General features: G+C 58.4%; 1 protein-coding gene across 6 annotated transcripts; it reads right to left on the bottom strand.

Annotated features, from left to right (window-relative positions):
- Positions 1–1,766: 1,766 nt before the first annotated feature.
- Positions 1,767–16,977, bottom strand: UBTF (upstream binding transcription factor). Of its 6 annotated transcripts, none has more exons than XM_037067780.1 (21): positions 16,545–16,977; positions 13,566–13,690; positions 11,944–12,119; positions 11,300–11,383; positions 11,044–11,199; positions 8,858–8,922; positions 8,453–8,573; positions 7,986–8,096; positions 7,508–7,641; positions 7,214–7,355; positions 6,894–6,935; positions 6,661–6,774; positions 6,414–6,569; positions 5,900–6,055; positions 5,688–5,798; positions 5,177–5,265; positions 4,892–5,081; positions 4,093–4,140; positions 3,926–3,997; positions 3,698–3,841; positions 1,767–3,608 (listed from the first exon to the last, which is right to left on the bottom strand). In XM_037067780.1, exons 2-21 carry the CDS (start codon positions 13,621–13,623, stop codon positions 3,483–3,485), a joined length of 2,295 nt encoding a protein of 764 aa, XP_036923675.1. In that variant the 5' UTR covers positions 13,624–13,690; positions 16,545–16,977; the 3' UTR covers positions 1,767–3,482. The 6 variants fall into 6 exon arrangements, with proteins under 6 accessions (XP_036923675.1, XP_036923649.1, XP_036923667.1 ...); XM_037067754.1 differs by lacking the exon at positions 16,545–16,977 and adding an exon at positions 16,118–16,418; XM_037067772.1 differs by lacking the exon at positions 16,545–16,977 and adding an exon at positions 14,836–14,924.
- Between the last annotated feature and the right edge of the window lie 302 nt (positions 16,978–17,279).

Below are 17,279 nucleotides of genomic sequence, written 5' to 3'. Positions count from 1 at the left end.
AAAACCAGCTATGTATCAAGTTGGGGCCATAGCATTTTGGGCAGAGAAAACAAGTGCAAAGGCCCTGTGGCAGGTATGTTTGGGGAACAAAAGAGTGATTACTTGGCTGGATAACTGTAAGTGGTTAGGAAGGGTGAGGTGAAAGAAAGAGAAGGGAAGAAGGGCCAGACCTTGTAGGGTCATGGTAAGTAAGGCATGGTAAATTATCAAGTACAGAAATAATCAGATTTGTTTTTAAAAGACAATTTGGGTTGCTATGTGCAGAACAGACTGTAGGGGGCAAGAGTGCAGACAGGAAGCAGAACTTGAGGAGGTCTTGGCAGAAGTTGAGCAATGGTGTGGACTTGGATAGGATAGGGATGGCAGTAGTGAAGAAGGGTAGACAGATTTCAGAGACACAGGAAGTAGAATGGACAGGTCTAAGCAAAGGAATAAATGTGGAAGAGGGAGAGAGCAGTCAAGGCTGAAAGCCTGGCTTCTAGACTGAATACCTGGATGGCTGGTGATCACTTTGCATCTTGAGGTGTGAGATACCTGCAAGATGCTGGAGGATACATGGAAGTCTGTACAGGTCTGTGACTTGGAAGAGTGGTTTCTGTAGATACTGCCTTTTGGGATGCTTACCTGTGGGTGGTAACTGGAGGTTCGCTGACTGGCATGAACACCTAGGACAGAATGAGGAGCTGATACAAGCAGAGTAGACCAAGAAGTCAAGAGACAGACAAGTACCCACTGGATGTAATGATGAACTGTTAGTGACTTTAGAGTCACCTCAGAGGAGTGGTGAGTGACAGGTGAGGAAATGAGACCATGAGAGGCAATGAGTTTTCCAGAAGCTTCGCCAAGAATAGGAAAGGAGTTGAGACAAGGGCCCTTGGGCAGGGCCTGGGTCTTCAAACCTTGGTGATTCCAGGAACTCGGCCAAGGCCTGCACAGGGAAGGCTCTCCTCCTTAACAGCAAAGAGCAAGTCATCGAAGCCCATCAGACGTCTGGGTCTGGGTGGAGTTAGGAAAGTCACTCCCAACCTTGGGTGAGGCTCAGGACTCAAGGTAGCGGGGTTACCCCGACTCCCAGTTAGCCCCATCATGACCACGGTGAAGCCTGAGCCTAATGGTTCATCGCCCCTTATTTCCCAAGGCCATGCACTCTGGGAGTAAGTATCATTTGTTCTCTGTCCTTAGTGGTCTGACAACCCAGGGCAAAAACACTGAAATGAGCAAGTACAATGGTAGCACAGGGCAATATGAAGGTAGGTTGCCTATGTAATCTTTAGGAAAGAGGAAGATGGTTCTAGAAAAAGAGGCTTCAAAGGTGTTTTCACACTGAACCTGCTGGGTTGCCTTCATTGATTCCAGTGACCACACAGCAGCCAGACCTTTGTTTTTCACTTTATTGTACAAAAAAAGGGAAAACAAAACTTCCACAGTTGGCTTTAAGCTTAGGCAGACACCTCTAAGCCACTCCCCCCTCCCATGATACAAATTCAAGTTGTGGTTGTTGTTGAAACCTACAAAAACACTCCTTAAATATTAGAAAAAAAGGGGGGGGCGGGGCAGGAGTCCTCCCACCCCAGCCATCCCAACCCAGTGCCAAAATGCACTCAAGAGTGACCTCTTACAGCACCAACACCCCCATCCCCACAGCCCTGTTTGTACTGTAAGAATTGTTCAATTTTTAAGACGGGGGGAAAAAAAGAGCCCCAAAGTTGTTTTTAGATGAAAACACGTTCCACTAAAACACAACAGCTCAGGGGCATTCAAACAGGGCATGGGCTCTCGGTAAGAAATAGAACCTATGAACCCCTGTGCCTAATTCCAGGATAGGGACAAAGGAAGGGGAGCGGGAGTGGGGAGTGTCCCTCCCTAGCTCCCCCACCCCCCAGCACCACATCCAAGGCAGATTGTTTTGCCTGCCTTTGGGAGCAGGACCTACCTTTCCTACCCCAACTCCTAGGCGGATTTCCCACTCTTCCCCCATCTCTTGGCTTTCATTCAGAGGGGGAAGGTGGGAAAGCACAGAGCCCCAATTAAATAGGTCAGTGACATGATTGGGAGGGGGGGAAAAGCCAAAATTTAATTAAAAAAAAAACAAAAAATTAAATCCACACAACAAGGTGGCTTGGCTTAAAAGTCTAGGAATCGGGGTGCCAAGATTTTCGGGGTGGCTGGCAAGGATTAGAGGGATAGCTGCAAAACCAGCTTTTGCAGACCTCTTCCCCAGCTGTGGGTTTTGGGGGGATGGAAGGGAGTAGACCTGAGAAATCAAAGGAAATGGGGGCAGGGGAGCCAGAGGATACTTGGGAAAGGCAGGGGGTGGTTAAGAACTTGTAAGACGTCTCTTGAAGCCCAGGTTCTGAGCCTTGGGTGGCCAGGCAACACCCCCCCCCAGATGAACGTGGGAGGCCTTTCCCACCAAACAAAAGCTTTAAGTTTTGCCTGGTTTGTCCCCCTCCCCGCAGTCCTATTGGATACTGGAGACCAGCAGCAGCTCAGGCATATGGCCCTGGCAGAGGGAAACTGGTGGGAAGCATCAGAGTGGCTTCAGCACCTCCCCCTAAATTGAATGAGATTAGGCAAAGCAGAGGATGTGGAGAAAGGGGCCATCCGCCTCAGCCTTCCCCACCAGGGTCAATGTCTCCCTGGCTCTCACCAACCCTTTTACCAGATTCACGGACTGACATGGGCTCCCCCCTTACACACACACACTTACTCATGTGCCTTTGCACACATCCACAGGTGCACCCATGCTATGTACAGGACACATGCACGCGCACACACACACTTTTCCACACGTATCAAGTTTTTAAAAAGTCCCAAATCTACTCCCCTAAACCCTCCCTCTCCCAGAAATGACAACAGAGACGGCAGCCGAGATCGGTAGGAAACGTCTCGTTGACAGCTCAGAGCTTAAAAAAAAAATATATACACATATATAAAAAACGCCTCTGCCCCTCCCCCCATGAGTGGGTCCAGGTAGCTCCTTCCTGCAGGGGGCAGAGGAGAGGGCTTTGGGGCAGTGCCCGTTTTCTCTCAGGCACCTGCCCTCCTTTCCCCATGTTCCCCGCCTCCAGTTCCAAGTAGGTATCCAGGCAGCAAGCCCCTCTGGGAAGGGAGGGGTCCTCCCCCAAGCTTCCACGGCCCCCTTAGGTTGGGCTGCAGGGGTAGAGGGCCTCATTGAACTCTTTGGGACCCCCACCCCACTCCCAGGTCCATTGTCCATGCCGGAACCGCAAGTGCAGAAGTCGGGGGACGGTCCAGTCCAGTGGTGGCTCAGTCTGATGGTGGCACTCGCTGGAGGCCCCCAAGGTTGATGTCTCTGAGGCTGCAAAGTGCGGGCCTGGGCTCTGCCGGCCCCTCCCCCCACCATATTTTGTTTAAAAAAGAAAGAAAGAAAGAAAAAAGTGGGGGAGGGCAGGGGACAGAACAAGGGGGAGAAACGAAGGCGGCCAGTTGGAGAGGAGAGCCCCAGGTGGGGCTGAGTCTCAGTTGGAGTCAGAGTCTGAGGTGTCCCCCGAGGAGGAAGAGCTGGAGCTGCTGCCCTCAGACTCGTTGTCTTCATCCTCATCATCGTCCTCATCGTCATCCTCATCTTCGTCATCCTCCTCATTCTGGGGAGGGGGGTGAGAAACATGCCATCACCCGGGGGCCATCCTGGCAGGGACCCGCCTGCCCTTCCCGCGGTGCCTGCCCACCCCACCTCATCTCCCTCCTCGCTCTCATCCTCGCTGCTGGACTCGGAGGAGTCCCCGCCATCCTCAGAGGAGTCCCCGTTCTCATCGTCATCTTCTTCTTCATCCTCGTCCTCTTCTTCCTCATCCTCGTCCTCATCCTCCTCGGACTCCTGGGAGGGACAGAGGGGCATCAGGCGTCTCTGTCACACCACTCCAGGCACTGAGGACCCCGCCCCTTGGGAAGGACTCCTTACGGATTTGGACTGCAGGGTAGTCCGGCTGGACTTGGGGTTTGGGCCTCGAAGCTTGGTCATGCTCTTGCGTTTCTGTAGGAGAGGACAGAAATACAAAGGGAGCGCCCAAGAGTCGCAGATGCACCCTATCACCCCTGCCCCCAGTGCCACCCTGCCCCCAGACTTACGTTGGAGATGTACTCTTTATAGGCTGCACGATCTTGGGGAGACAGACTCTGGGGAAGAGAGAGGAGGAGGTAAGGGCTGGAACACCACCCGAAGTACTGCTGACCAAGTGCCAGGCAGTGGGCCAAGCATTTACCACTACCCATCTTTACCTTTCCTGGTCTCTCTGTACCATGGGTCTCTGCAGAACCCTGGCACCTGAGGACCAAGCTCCACTATTGCTACTTAAGATGCCCTGAATTCTTCCTAGATACCCTGTCACAAAACTTACTATTCATGTCCTCCCTATTATTTCACTCAAATGAAAGCTCCACAGTCAGGGCCTTCCCCAACTCATAGAAGTCCCCATGACGACACCCCCTGCCCCAAAGCCAGGCAGCATCACTGCCACCCCAACACCAAGGCTGGAGCCACTGATGAGGCTGTCTGGGGCTCACGGAGTTCTGGAATACCGAAACCCTGCTACTTCCCTGGTCATCGGCCAACCTGTCTGGATGGCTGGGAAGGACACAAGTGACTCCATTTTACAGGTCTGACCGCTAAACCAAGGCACAGAAGGGGGCCAAGAGAGAATCCAGGAGAGGTCCCTTGGTCCCAACTGGGAAGGAAAGGGCAGTCTGATATGGGTTTTTCAACTTGCTAGCTGTGTAACCCTGGATAACCTCCCTGAACCTTGGTTTCCTTACCTTTGATAGTAACCATCACCCTTTAGGATTGTTGGGACACTGAGTGAAATCACGAATACCGACGGACCAGCCAGCATGATGCCTCCCCCTTCCAGGGGGTCCCCCGCCCTCTCACCTTGACCCAGAGGTCCAGGTGCACTTTGTACTGCTTCTGCTGCTCCTCGGCCAGCTTTTTGTAGTGTTCCTTCTGGCTCTGAGAGATGCGCTGCCAGCGGCTGCCAATCTCCACCATACGCTCCTTCAGTGGAAGGTGGTTCAGCTCCCCGTTGGACAGCAGCTCCTGGGAGAACTTCTGGTAACCGTTCCTGGGAGGTGGGGGTGGTGGCAGGAGGGTCAGGATCCCATCCACGCTACCCTCGCGCCCTGCTCTCCTCACCCCCAGGGTGGGCTCCAGACTCACATGGGAGGCTTCTTGGGTTCTCCCTGGAACTTCATCTTCTTGGATGAGTTCGCAGCAGCTGGGGGTGCCCTCATCTCACTTAGCTCCCTCTGTGGGGAAAGCCAGAAAGGTCCGGCTACCCCTTACCCAATCTCCACCTCCCAATATACTCCCCCCTCGCCCCACGCTGTTGCTGTCTCAGCTGGCCCTCTGTTTATGTGCCAGGAAGGAGGATGACAAGCCAGAGAGCAACTTCTTAACAATTCACACCTGTGGTGGGCACTGCTGTTTGAAAGTGCTTTCCATAGTTACAAACGTCACATCTACTTGCTGACGGGTGACTGAAGCTCACAGAAGGATGTCGAGACTTTTTCTGGGTCACACAGCCAAGGCTGGGGACTTTGGGCTCCAAGACCCATGCAGGGAAGAAAGCTGCACACCCACCAGGGGACTCCCAAGTTTTAAGTAGGGGGAGCTGGCCCCAGCTCCACCCCACCCCACCCCACCACACTAACTAGCAGCCCCATCCCACCTCATATCGTTTTTGGTCTTCAGCCGCCTTCTTAATCCACATGAGTTTCTCCTTCTTTTCCATGTTGTTCCAGGTCATCTCCATGGCTTTCAAGGCCTTCCCCCGATCATTCTGGGAAGAGACAGGGGTGTCAGCTGTGGGAGGAGTATCACCTGGGGCAGAAGACCTGTGCGGACCAGCTGCAGAACTATCCCTTTCCCACTCCTTGCTACCTTAAAGCGGGCCAGGTAGTCACCGATGACGCTCTGTTGCCAGATCTCCTCCGCTCTCTTGGGTGACTCAGGAAGTTTGCCCCGTTCCTCTCGCTCCCCGCCGGGCTTCCTTTCAGACTGAGCCTTCAACGCAGCTTCCCGGGCCTTGTACTTGGCCTGCAGAGAAGGCACCAGGCGTTAGCCTTCCGGCCACCCCCAGGGGGCGCGCGTTCCCCATCCAGCAGTTGAAGGCTCCCCACCGCTGCAAGGGTGGGACAAGCAGAGCCAAGGGCTGGTGCGGACTTCTCCAGCCCAAGGCGCAGCCCCGCCCACCAGCGCTGCTCCCCAGGGATCCGACAGCCCTCAGCTGGCTGACAGCTTCCCGCCTTCCTGCTTGCTGGGCTCCCAGCCCCAGCATCTCAGCCCAGGCACAAACGTGGCCCACACAGGGCAGAGGTGGACGCGCAGCCAGCCCTTGGAGAAGCGGCCCACAACTCAGACGTGGCAGCCAGGACCCTGGTCTGGCCAGCCTGACCTTCTTCTTCTCTGATAAGTCGTTCCACATTCGGGCCAGCAGGCGGGTCAGCTCGCTTTCTGAGAGCTCCGGCCGTTCTTCCTGCAGCTGCCGCCGCTTCTCCTCAGAGAAGATGAACATGGCTGACACCGGCCTCTTCGGCTTCTCTGAGCTGCCCTGTAGATGTGCAAGAGGTCAGAGCCCTCAGAGTGTTGACAGGGAGCCCGCCTTCCCCACCGCCACCCGCTCAGTGGTGCTCCCTGCCCACCTTGCCCCCTTCCTGGGAGGGCTTCTTGGAGGCTGGGCTGGTAGTTTGCTTCTTGTTGATGTTCAACATCTTTTCTTCCCCCAGGACCCGCTGCTGCTCCTCCTCTGGCAAGCTCTGGTGGGGGGAGAAGAGGCAGCATGGGGCTGCAGGCCAGTCCCCAGTCTGCTCTCAGGTTGCCCGAAGGGCCTCGCCACCAATCCCAAGGCTCTCTGCCCACTGCCTCACCCACTCACCTCTAGAAAACGGAGCAGTTCCACCTCATAATCTTTCTTTTTCTGGGGAAGGAAGGGGAGTCAGGGTCAGTCTGAGGGCAGGCACACTGGAAACCCCGTGACTGGGAGCCCTCAGCAAGCCCTCCGGAGCCTGGACGGGCCCTTGTCTCCCCCCATGGATGGCAGGCAGAAAGCCTGACACTGTCTGTTGATTTACCCAGATGCTGAACCCAGCACGACACCACGCTTGAAGGTGCCCAAGGGGTCAGATCTCATGCTTCAGTCCCCCGAAGGTCTCCAGGAGTCCTCCCTCTCCAGGGGTAGTTCCCCCAACAGCTCACCTGGTCACACTTCTTGTGGTAGGCGTCCTTCTCCTTCTGGGAGAGCAGCTTCCACTGCTGGCTGCACAGCACCATGCGCTCTGTGCTGGGCACATCCTTCATGTTGGCCATCAGCTCTGCACAGTACAGCGAATAGCTGTTCCTATCAGAACCGCAGAAAGGGGAGAGTGTCCCTGTGAGTGACAGGGTGGCCCAGGGCGGCAGGCCTCCTCACTTCCAGAGCCTGGGCCAAGGTCCTTCACCTGCCAGCTCTCCTTCTGCCCATTTGCCCACCCACCCCAGGGCAGCGCTCACGGAGGTGGCTTGGTGGGTCGCCCATCAAACTTGTCCTTCAGCTGGCGTTCGGCCTTGGTGAGGGTGGACTTGGTGATGCCCTCCTCACTGATGTTCAGCTCGGGGTGCTTCTGGATATAGTCACGCATAATCTCCTGCAGAGTGAGGTGGGGGGATGGAGGGCAACGGGGTGTGGGGTTAGCCGGGGCCAGGAAGGGGGGAGAGCCGCTGGGAAGGGGAGGCAGGGAGCAAAGCTGGGGGGTGGCCGTGTGTCTGCTGTGTCACACGAAAAGTGATGCCCTGCCCTGCCCTAGCCTGAGATCTCATGGTGGGGGGGGGGGGCATGGGAAAGGTAGGGGCAGAGGTAAGGGGCCCAAAAGGCCCCTGCCTCAATGGAGGGATGGGGAGTGATGGCCTCCTGCGGAGTGCGGAGGCCACAGAGTCAGGGGACAGAGGCTCATGAAGAGCCGGATGGGGAGGAGCGCAGCGGAAGCCTAACCTCGTACTCCTTCCGCTGCTCCAGGGCCTTATGAATCCATTTCAGCCTCTTTTTGTCCGAGAGCTGAGACCACTGCTTCCCCAGGGAGTCCTTCACCTCCTTCGTAGTGGCCTGCAAACCAAAAGCCGTCAGACACACACAGGCAGCCAGGAGCAGGGGGAAGGGAGGGGTTGGGGGGTGGGGGGCACAGAGGCCCCCGCCCCCTCAGGCCACAGGAGGTCACAGGAGTGTCCCCCATGGGCCAGGAGGGGAAGGCAGAGAGGCGGGGGTCCCGCCTGAGTGCAGGGACAGGCTCAGACACACACACGCACGCATACGCTTGCACGCCAGCTGGCCCAGGCCCTGTCCATGCAGCCCACCCCTGGGGAGGGGCCTCCTCTCCTGCTCCATGCCCAGCCGACCTGATGCGGCTCCCCCCTTGCCACCGCCATGTGCCCTCTGCCCCCACCCCTTGGCCAGACACTCACATCCGGCCGAACTTTGAGATACACCTTCTTCTCGTGGGTGTACCACAGCTGCTGGGGGGTTTTGGGCTTCTCGGGGATGTCAGACTTCTTCGCATTCTGGATTAAATCGGGGTGATCCTCCCTAGCCAGGGCGTGAGGAGCGACAGTCAGCAGGCGGTGGAGAGCCTGTTAGAGCAGACCCAGCCTGCTGCCCCACCCACTAAGGCTCCTAGGCCCATCAACTGGAGACTAGTGGGACAGCAGCTGCCTGACTGTCCCTGCCCTTGAGCATGGCCCACTAAGGTGTACATGTGACCCATCCGTCTTCCATGCCTCAGAGATGGCCAGCTCCAGGCTCTGGTCAATGTTCCCCTATCCTGCCATACCCAGTGCCCTGTGGCCCTCCACTGGGCTCCACTGCCTTACCTGAACCGGGCCAGGTTTCGCTCGAACTCCTGTTTCTCCCTCTGGAAGTCCTGAATATATTTCATCTGGGGGGAGGAGGGGACGGGGTCATCCACAACCCAAGGCCTGAGCTACAAAAGCCACCGTGTCCACCTTGCTAGCTATCCTGCCTCCCAGCTGGTGACATGGATGAATGGGAAGATGGCATAGGCAGGCTAGAGAGGCTGGCCTGCCTTCCGGTGTGTGTATAGGGGGGCTCGGCAGTAACTCAGGTTGGTGGGAGCCACAGGAGTCTTCCGAAACACACCCTACATCTTATTCCTACCTTTTAAGATAGGAAAAGAGTCCTAGAATGGGGATGTGACATTACCCAGTCACACAGTACACAGTGACAGGGCTGGGACTCCTCCCAGACCTCAAAAGTCCTCTCCTCCGATGTCTGTGGAGGAGCAGCTGATATCAGCCCGCCCGCCCCCTAAGAGGTGGCCCACAGGGTCGGGGGCAGGCCAAGTCCTGCTTCCAAGGCATGACAGGGGTGTGGAAGGGATCCCAGAGTGAGTTCTTCCAATGCCAGTTACATCCTAATGGCTGTCTCCTACAGTGTGACATTTTGCCCCTTCTACCATGTCCGGGTCCCTCGCTGTCCTTCGAAATTCTAACACCAGCCCCCTTCCCTCCTCAGCCATCACTTCCCCTCTGCCCCTTCCATTAGTCTGGCTCTTCCTTTGAATCACCGCCCGACTCCTCCCAGTACCTTTCCTGCCTCTTGGCAGCCCCTCCACTTCCTGTCCAGTGTCTGTTCCTTCCTCACTCATCTCCTGTCCTGACTCAAGCTCAGCACCCCTCTCCTTTCTCCCCATTCTCAGCTTCACAAGCAGCCCTGGAAGGGGCCAGGGGCTTACAGTGACTGAGCCCAACCCCTGCCTCTCACAGAAGAGACACCAGCACAGGGAGAAAGCCCCACTTGCCCCTGAGGTGCCCACAGGAAACTGGGAGCAGGGCTCAGCCTGCTTGGCCCCAACCTCAGCCCTCCTCACACACACCACCACCTTTCGAGCTGAAAGGCACCACAGAGCACAGGCTCAGCCTCCACACCTGCTCCATCCTATCAGACCAGGACTGGAGAAGGTGACTTACCAAAGGTCAGGGTGACTCAGTGGGAGCCACGACAGGCCCAAGTCTCATGTCCCCTAAGCCAGGACACTGCCTACTCTACCACAGTTCCTTCTGCCCCTCCCTGGTCCTCCAACTCTTTGCCTCTCCCTCCCATCCCATGAGTGACTGGGTGTTGTTTGTGTATTTGGTTCTTCAATACCCCCACCAAAGGGTCAGAACAGCTCCAGCAAGTCAGGCTCCTGCTTGGCTTGGGCAGCAGTGGCAGACAGCTGGTTTTACAACTAACTCTGTTGTCTCCTTCCTTCTGCTGCCCCTCATCACCTCTCCCTGGCTCCAGGTCCACCACCTGGCATCTCTTCCTTGTGTCCATCTCTCTCCCTACCCCATCTCACTCGTGTCCCAGCTGCAGGCTCCTCCAGGGCTTTGCTGCCTATCTCTTTGAGGGACTGCTTGACTTTACTGTACTTGACCATCTATCCCTGCCCGAGAGGCGAGGGCAACCTCCTCGCAAGGTTAACAGCCTCCAAAGGTCTGGGACCGCCGGAAGCCACCAGGGACAATGCGTATGTATCCTTGGGCGCACATGTGTGAATGGGGAAGGAAGCCCATCTAAATGTAAACGCAGCAAAGAGAAGAGCACTGGACAGGGAGTCCAGAGCACTTACTCCGAGTCCTGCTCTAGCATCAGTAGTTATGGGACCTAGGACAAGATACCTTCCTGCACCCCAGTTCCTTGCTCACCAAATCGGGATACCCTGTTCTCCTGGGGTTGCCTTTATGCCGTGCAGGCCTCACAGTGAGGTCACGTCCATGGGGGCAGAGCTGTATAACAGAATTCTGTGGGCTGTGGTTGGTCCCAGCACCTGCCGGCCTCAGCCTGGGTTCCCCCTGTGACAGTTGTCTGTATTTGACGGTGTGCAGACCTCGCAATGTGGCTGCCCAAGACCCTACTCTGCTCTGCTGACCCACTCATGTCCCTGATGCCAAGTCCCTCTGTCTGAGCCCCATCCCCTGCCCCCAACAGCTGACCCACACAACACCAGCTGGTCCCAGCCTCTCTCTCCCCCCACCTTAAGCCCCCCTCCCCCCACCTTCTTCTTCTCAGGCAGTTCCTTGTATTTCTTGGACAGAATCTTGGTCAGGTCCAGGTTGCTCATCTCAGGGTGAAGTTTCGCATACTTGGCCCGCTTCTCCATGAAGAAGCGGAAATAAGGGGTCAGGGGCTTCTTTGGGAAGTCCGGGTGTTTCTGGAAGGAGGGACAAGGACACAGTAAAGGTCAAACAGCATCCATTTTTTAGACCATTCCTCTCCTACCCCGTATGCTGCTGCTCCTCCTGGAAACTCACCTTGAGTTTTTTGCCTTTGTAAGGATTTTTAACATGTTCCTGAGCATCGAGGATCAATTCTGTCAAGGTACGGAACTTTCGCACCTGGAGGAAGAAGGGAAGTTAAGTGGAAGGGGAAGCTCAGGACAGGGGCCACGACCTGGGAGCAGACCCCCACTTGCCAACAGGTCTCCTCTGCTTCCCGCTAGACTGAATTTATTAGAAGAGGAAGGTAGAGGCCAACAGCCACACCACTGAGGGAGCCCCCGACATCCGGGCAGACACCCAGCCACTGGCCCACGCCTACTGCAGAGGCCCAGGCAGCCAGACAGACCAAAGGATGGCAGCAGGGTGACCCCCTGACCTCATGTGGTTGTCCATGCCAGCACCTCATTCAATCCCCAGAACAGCTCAGGCGACAGAGGCTCCGAGACGGTAAGTGTTCAAGGCCACAGAGCTAGAAAGTGGCAGAACTGAGAACTCTAGGCCAGTGCTGTCAACCGTGCCACCTCCAAAAATGCACAAAAGCGACCACATAAGCACCTCGCCCCGGCTCTTTCTTCCTGTTTATAGACTTCTGTTTCATCTCCCCCACCAGGAAGGTTAAGGCAGGGGTCCGTGCAGAGGTGAGTTCCTAAGTGTCAGGAAAGGGGGGTGCCAGTTACCTCGTTAGAAATCTCCACCCATTTGAGTTTGCACATGTCTCCAGAAAAGTCTTTAAATGCTACTTTTTCCCAGTCCATATGTGACTCAGTGGTTTTGAACTTGGAGCTATCGTTGGACGGCAGGTTGTTCTTCATGCATTCTAGCAGAGTCAACATGTCTTCTTGGGACCAGCGGTCTGGGGACGGGTAAGAAAGGCGATCTCGATCATACCTGGCTCCTTCTATCCCTCCATCTGTTCCCCAGTCCCACTGTGCTCGACTTTTCGTCCCAAGAGCACCCCGGTCTCTGGTTACCTCCCACCTAAAGACACAATGAAATATGGCCTAGCCTTAAGGAGAAACTGGGGCCTTATGAATTATGGTAGGGACTGCAGTCCAGACAGTGTTGTACCTAGAAAGCCAGGCTTGACTGTGAGGTACCATTTATTCTAGAGAAGGGGAGGAAATGAAGCTTCTGTGATTTGGAGCCCTGTGGGAAGGCAGCTAGCTTCTTATCAGGGAATGGAAGGAAGCAAGGAAGGCAACATTTCTAAATGTGTCGCCAAGTTCAAGTCTAAGTTGGAGGTAGCTACCTTAAGTGTTCTACAATTGATGATGGGTTGTGGGCTGTAAGACGAACCAAGGTAGATGTTGCTCTCTAGCACAGCTGAGAACTAAACTAACGTTACAGACATTCCATCTCTCTCCTGGCCTCCTGAGGAAGACCAAAGGAGAATTTGGGGCAGGTAAGGAAACTGTAATAGAAATGGTTCTTTCATTTCTGTACAGGGAAGCTATAAAGCTAGGCAGGTGGGCAAAAGCTCTCAGGGCCCTGCTCTAGGGAGAACCCCCAGAATTCTGAGTTGTCTTCTCAGCCCGATTCCCCATAAAAACAAGAAAGGTGGTCTGGACCAGCTCCTTCCCACCACTGAAATGCAGCTCCAGCGAGGAGTTTCTGGAGGGCGACTACCCTGGAAGGGGAGCTGAGAGAACAGCTCTCCAAGGCTAGGAGTCCGAAGGGCTCCTCATTTGCATTTACATCTGGTAACCTGGGACAGGGTTTCTGTGGGGCAGGTCACATAAACCCATAATCCTCTCTTTTCAATGTCCCACTGGCCTTGCCAGATGCTCCGCTTCATTCTATCCCCTGCCCCCATGTTCTCTGGATGATCCCTACCGGGTGGTGTGGGGTCTAGCTATGTACAAAACACCCTTGGCTTCAGATCTCAAACTACTCTTTCCAACTATCTCACCAAAACCCTTGTCCTCAGTAATAAAAAACTCTGAAAATCCTTCCCAACCCATCTCTTCTCCTGCTTCCTCCACATTTTAGGACACTGGGGGAGGAGACACCCCCTCCAGGGCTGACTGGGAACCTCAGAAAGAAGGCTTGCAGGGGCCTCCTTCTCTCCCTTTCTCTCTCATGCAGGGGGGAATGGAATGTGAAAAATACAAGGCTTTATAATTTGGATCAAGCCAACCCCCCAGTGTGAGGGATGCTTGATTCTTAAAGGCACCCTCCCCCCATCTCAACTGAGAGAATGCAGACTGGAGAAAACCCTTTAGAAGGGGAGTGAGTCCTGTAGACAGCCATGTGGGAAAGAGAATTTAAGTTAAAGAGGACCGAGGGTGGAAGCTCCTACCTTGGCCTTTGGGGGCGGCCATTTCCAGGTCTGTGGGGCAGTCAGCTTCTCCGTTCATTCTCCACCCGTCCAGCCACTTCCTCGTTCACGCTGGCCGGGACACCCGGGTTCAAAGCCACCTCACCCTTTAGAAGAGATACCAGTCTCTACTCAGGCAGGCAGAGAGGGAAAAGACTTTCTAGCCCCCCCCAGAGGGGAGGGGGCAAAAGTCCCCACTCTCAGAAAGACCCTGTCAGGACCCTAGTAGATTTCATGGGAGGGTGGGTGTGAAAGAACTCTCCTCCTTTCCCTTCTAACCCCCTCCCCCAAGCCCTCGCAGCCCGGCTTGGCGGCTTGCGCCCCCCCCTGCCCACGCGTGAGACTGCTCTCAGCTACCGCGTGCAGCTAGCGCCGCCCTCCGCTCTCCTTCCCCCACCCAGGCCAAAAAAAAAAAAAAAAAAAAAACCCCAAACCTCCTCCTCCCCTTTGCGCCCGCCTGGGGGAGGCCCCGGGCTAGAAGGCGGGGGAGGAGGAAGGGCGGGTAAAGGGCGCGCGCGGCCGTGGAAGCGGGCACGCGCCACAGTCTCCTCCTCCCGCCCCCCCCCCCGCCGGTTCCCCCCGCCTCCGCAACCCGGCGGGGACCCGGACGCAGCGCAGCCGCCGCCGGCCTCGGAGCACAGCGGCCGCACCGCCCCCGGGGACCGGATCCGGATTCCCGCCGTCCCCCCCTTCGAGCTCCCGACGCCGTCCCTGCCCGGCTGGGCGGGCAAGCAGCCGGAGAAAAGCGGCCAGCCCCCCGCCCCCGAGCCACCCACCCTGGCCAGAGGGGCCGCCACCGCCCAGCCACCCCGGCGCGCAAGGAGGAACTCGGCGCAGAGGCGCGACCACGGCGGGAACCGCCGCCTCCTCCCCCAAGCTTGCGGCCCAGCCCTGCCGGCGCCCCCGCCCCGGCCTCCGGGGAGCGGAGCCAAGGAGAGGGCGGGAGGACGGCGGCCCGGAGGCGGGGGCGCAGCGCTCACCGGCCCCGCCGCCCCCTCCGGCGGCCGGCGAGAACTGCGCCTGCCGGCTCGGAGAAGCGCGGCCTCCTCCGATTGCGGCCCGAGCTCGGCTCGGGCCTCTCTTCCTGCCCTGCCCTCCCCTCCCCCGGTTCTCAGCGTCCTCTCCAGTGTCCTGGTCCTCCCCAGCCCAGTCCTCGATCCGGAGGTCCGGGCTCCTGGCATCCACCTCATCCGCTCTTCGCTCCCTGCTGCCCGGCCCTGATCGCGGTTGCGTCCCAAGCCGTCTCGGTTACCCGGCGCAGCGCGGCGTTCAGGCTTCCCGCTCCGGCGGCTCCCTCCCCGGTTCTGAGCGGCGGCGCCCTCCCCCGCTCGGCCGGGCACAGCCGCAGCTCCCTCCCGCGGTGGCAGCGGCTCCTCCTCCGGGCGCGGCGGCGGCGTTGGGGCGGCGGCTGCTGCTGCTGCTGCTGCTGTGGCGGCGGCTGTGGCTGCTGCCTGCTGCTCCTCGCGGCGAAAAGCACAAAGCACAGCGCCCTCCGCCTGCAGGCAGCCCGCCCGCCGCCCGCCCGCCGGCCCCGGCCTCAGTTCGCACACCCCCCGCCGCCGCTGCAGCCTCCGCCGCCGGAGCGGGGAGGAGGAGGGAGGAGGAGGAGCGGGAGGGGGGCGGGAGAAGCGGGGCAGCGAGCGCGTCCTTCCCCGTGGAGCGCACACCGACCCCCGGGGAGCGAGCGCCAGCCCGCCCGCCTCGCCGGCTCCGCTCCCTCCCACAGCCTGCCCGGGCGGGCTCCGCGGGGGGCAGCTGGGAGGAGGGGCGGGAGCTGGGGGGACCCGGGCGGCCGAGGCGGAGGAAAGGAAGGAGGGGAGGGGGGGTGGTGGCGGTGGCTGCTGCTGCCGCCGCCGGGGAGGGGGGGGCCGAGGCAGGGAGACACGCAGCCGCCCGGATGGCGGCGGAGCTCGGAGCCGGGGCGGGCGTGGGGAGCGACCTCACCAGACCCGCGGGGGAACTGGCAAGCTCGGTCGGCAAGGGAGGGCGCGGGACGCGAGGCGCGGCCGCAGAGAGGGTGCCTGGAGGGCCCCCAGGCGGCCGGGGAGGCTTAGGGGCTACCCGGGGCTCTTCCCCAAGTCCTCCCAGCTCAGATTCTGGCTTCCACGCCAGCCCTCATCCGCTCCCTTCTGTTTCCCGGAGCGGGCAGTCCGCGCCCACCCTCACCCCCGGAGCATGGCCACCAGCTTGGGGCGCACGCACGCCAATCGCGGTGCCAGGCTTCGGCGCTTCCCTCGCGGTTCCCTCTGCCGAGCAACGCACAGCCGAAACTTTATTTTTAAAAAACCACCACCAACCAAAATCCAACAAAATGCTCTTCCTGTAAATTAAAAGAAAAAATAAAGCCACCTTTGCTTCTTACACCCTACAAAGGGCGAGGAAGAGACGGGCTCCGGCAGAGGAGCCTCTCTGGGAGCCGGTTCAATCCAGCCCGGCATGTCTCCCCAGGCCTGCCCGGGCGCATGGAGATCAGCACCGCTGCCACTCTCAGTAACCCCTCTCCCCCGAAATCCACGGCACCGGGGTTCACTTACCGAGCGTGTGAATGAGAGCGCGGGTTAGGGGCACCTAGGGGTGCGGCAGGCCAAAGAGCCGAGCCGCAGCCGACGCTGGGGCAGCGAGTTGCCAGACAAAGCCCGAGATGGCGAAGCGGAGCGACGGCTAATGGCGAGCCCCACGCGCCGCGCTCCGCCCGCCCCGCTCCGCCCGCCTCGGCGCAGCGCGGCGCCGCTCCGAGCGCTCGACCGTCAGAACCGCCTCGGCGCCACCGCCTCCCGGGCCACCCTGGCCTCGCCTGGCCCCTCCGCCTCCTCCGAGCGGCTCAGCCTCACCCTTTCCCTCCCACCGCGCTGGGGGCTGCACAAAAATAAATAAAAAGAAAAATGCTTTTCCTTTTTTTTTTCTTTTGGCAGGGCGGGCGTGTTAAGACTTTTGGGTTTTTTGACCCCAGCTCGCACTCACCTGCGGAGCCGTCGGGAGGGCTGGGGGTGGGGGCTCTCGGGGCTGGAGCCGGCGAGCGCGGGTTGAAAGCTAGCCAAGCTCTGCAGCGCCCGACCCGGGCGTATACGCCGCCGCCAGTCCCCGCAGAGAAATCGTCCTCCTACCCCCGCCTCCATCGCTCTGCGTTTCTCTTCCAATCAGCCGGTCGCTTGGCGGCTCCTCCATTCTCCGGCCAAGCCCGCTGCCTAGAGCGAGCTCCACTCCATCTGCTCGCCCGACTCCTCGCTCCCCCGCCGGGGCTGACGAGGCGATGTGGGGCCGGAGGGGGATTTGCGAGGGAACCTGCCTGCTTCCCGCTCCCATTGCTCCCTCCCCGCTGCCTCCTGCCTCTCTCCTGCGTCTTTCCAACTCTCCCCTGTCGCCACTGGTGTGTGTCTGAGTGTGTGCGCGGTTTTTTTTTTTTTTATTGCTCTTTGCTTTTGCAACCCTGAAGCCAAAGCGGGGGGGTGGGGGAGGAGAGCAAAGGGAGGGGGGTGTTACAAAAAAAAAAGAAGCAAGAAAGAAGCTCTTAGATTCGCAACACATGGAAAAACCGGGGGAGCACCCCGCTTCGTCCGATCTCGGTGCCCCGGAGGGCCTTCCGGGTTTTAGAGCGAGCCTCTCGTCGTCCTCAGTGCCCCTCACCTCCGCCGGGTTTAGGATCCAAGGAGTCCAAGCAAAAAGTTCTCCCCCTGAGCCATATGAAGGGGTGTCAGA

This window comes from Sturnira hondurensis, unplaced genomic scaffold (assembly GCF_014824575.4).
Source record: "Sturnira hondurensis isolate 20B ecotype Veracruz unplaced genomic scaffold, ASM1482457v3 Scaffold0001221, whole genome shotgun sequence".
NCBI classification, from domain to species: Eukaryota; Metazoa; Chordata; class Mammalia; order Chiroptera; family Phyllostomidae; genus Sturnira; species Sturnira hondurensis.
This window is presented reverse-complemented; position numbering and strand designations above follow the sequence as displayed.

Bases quoted from the DNA above. Each gene is read 5' to 3' on its own strand.
- UBTF (XM_037067780.1), bottom strand. From the start codon at position 13,623: ATGAACGGAGAAGCTGACTGCCCCACAGACCTGGAAATGGCCGCCCCC. The intron at 8,923-11,043 runs GTGGGGGGAGGG...TCCTCCCCCCAG, and splicing joins AACTGCCTGAGAAGAAGAAG to ATGAAATATATTCAGGACTT. The intron at 3,842-3,925 runs GTAAGGAGTCCT...TGTCCCTCCCAG, and splicing joins CTACCCTGCAGTCCAAATCC to GAGTCCGAGGAGGATGAGGA.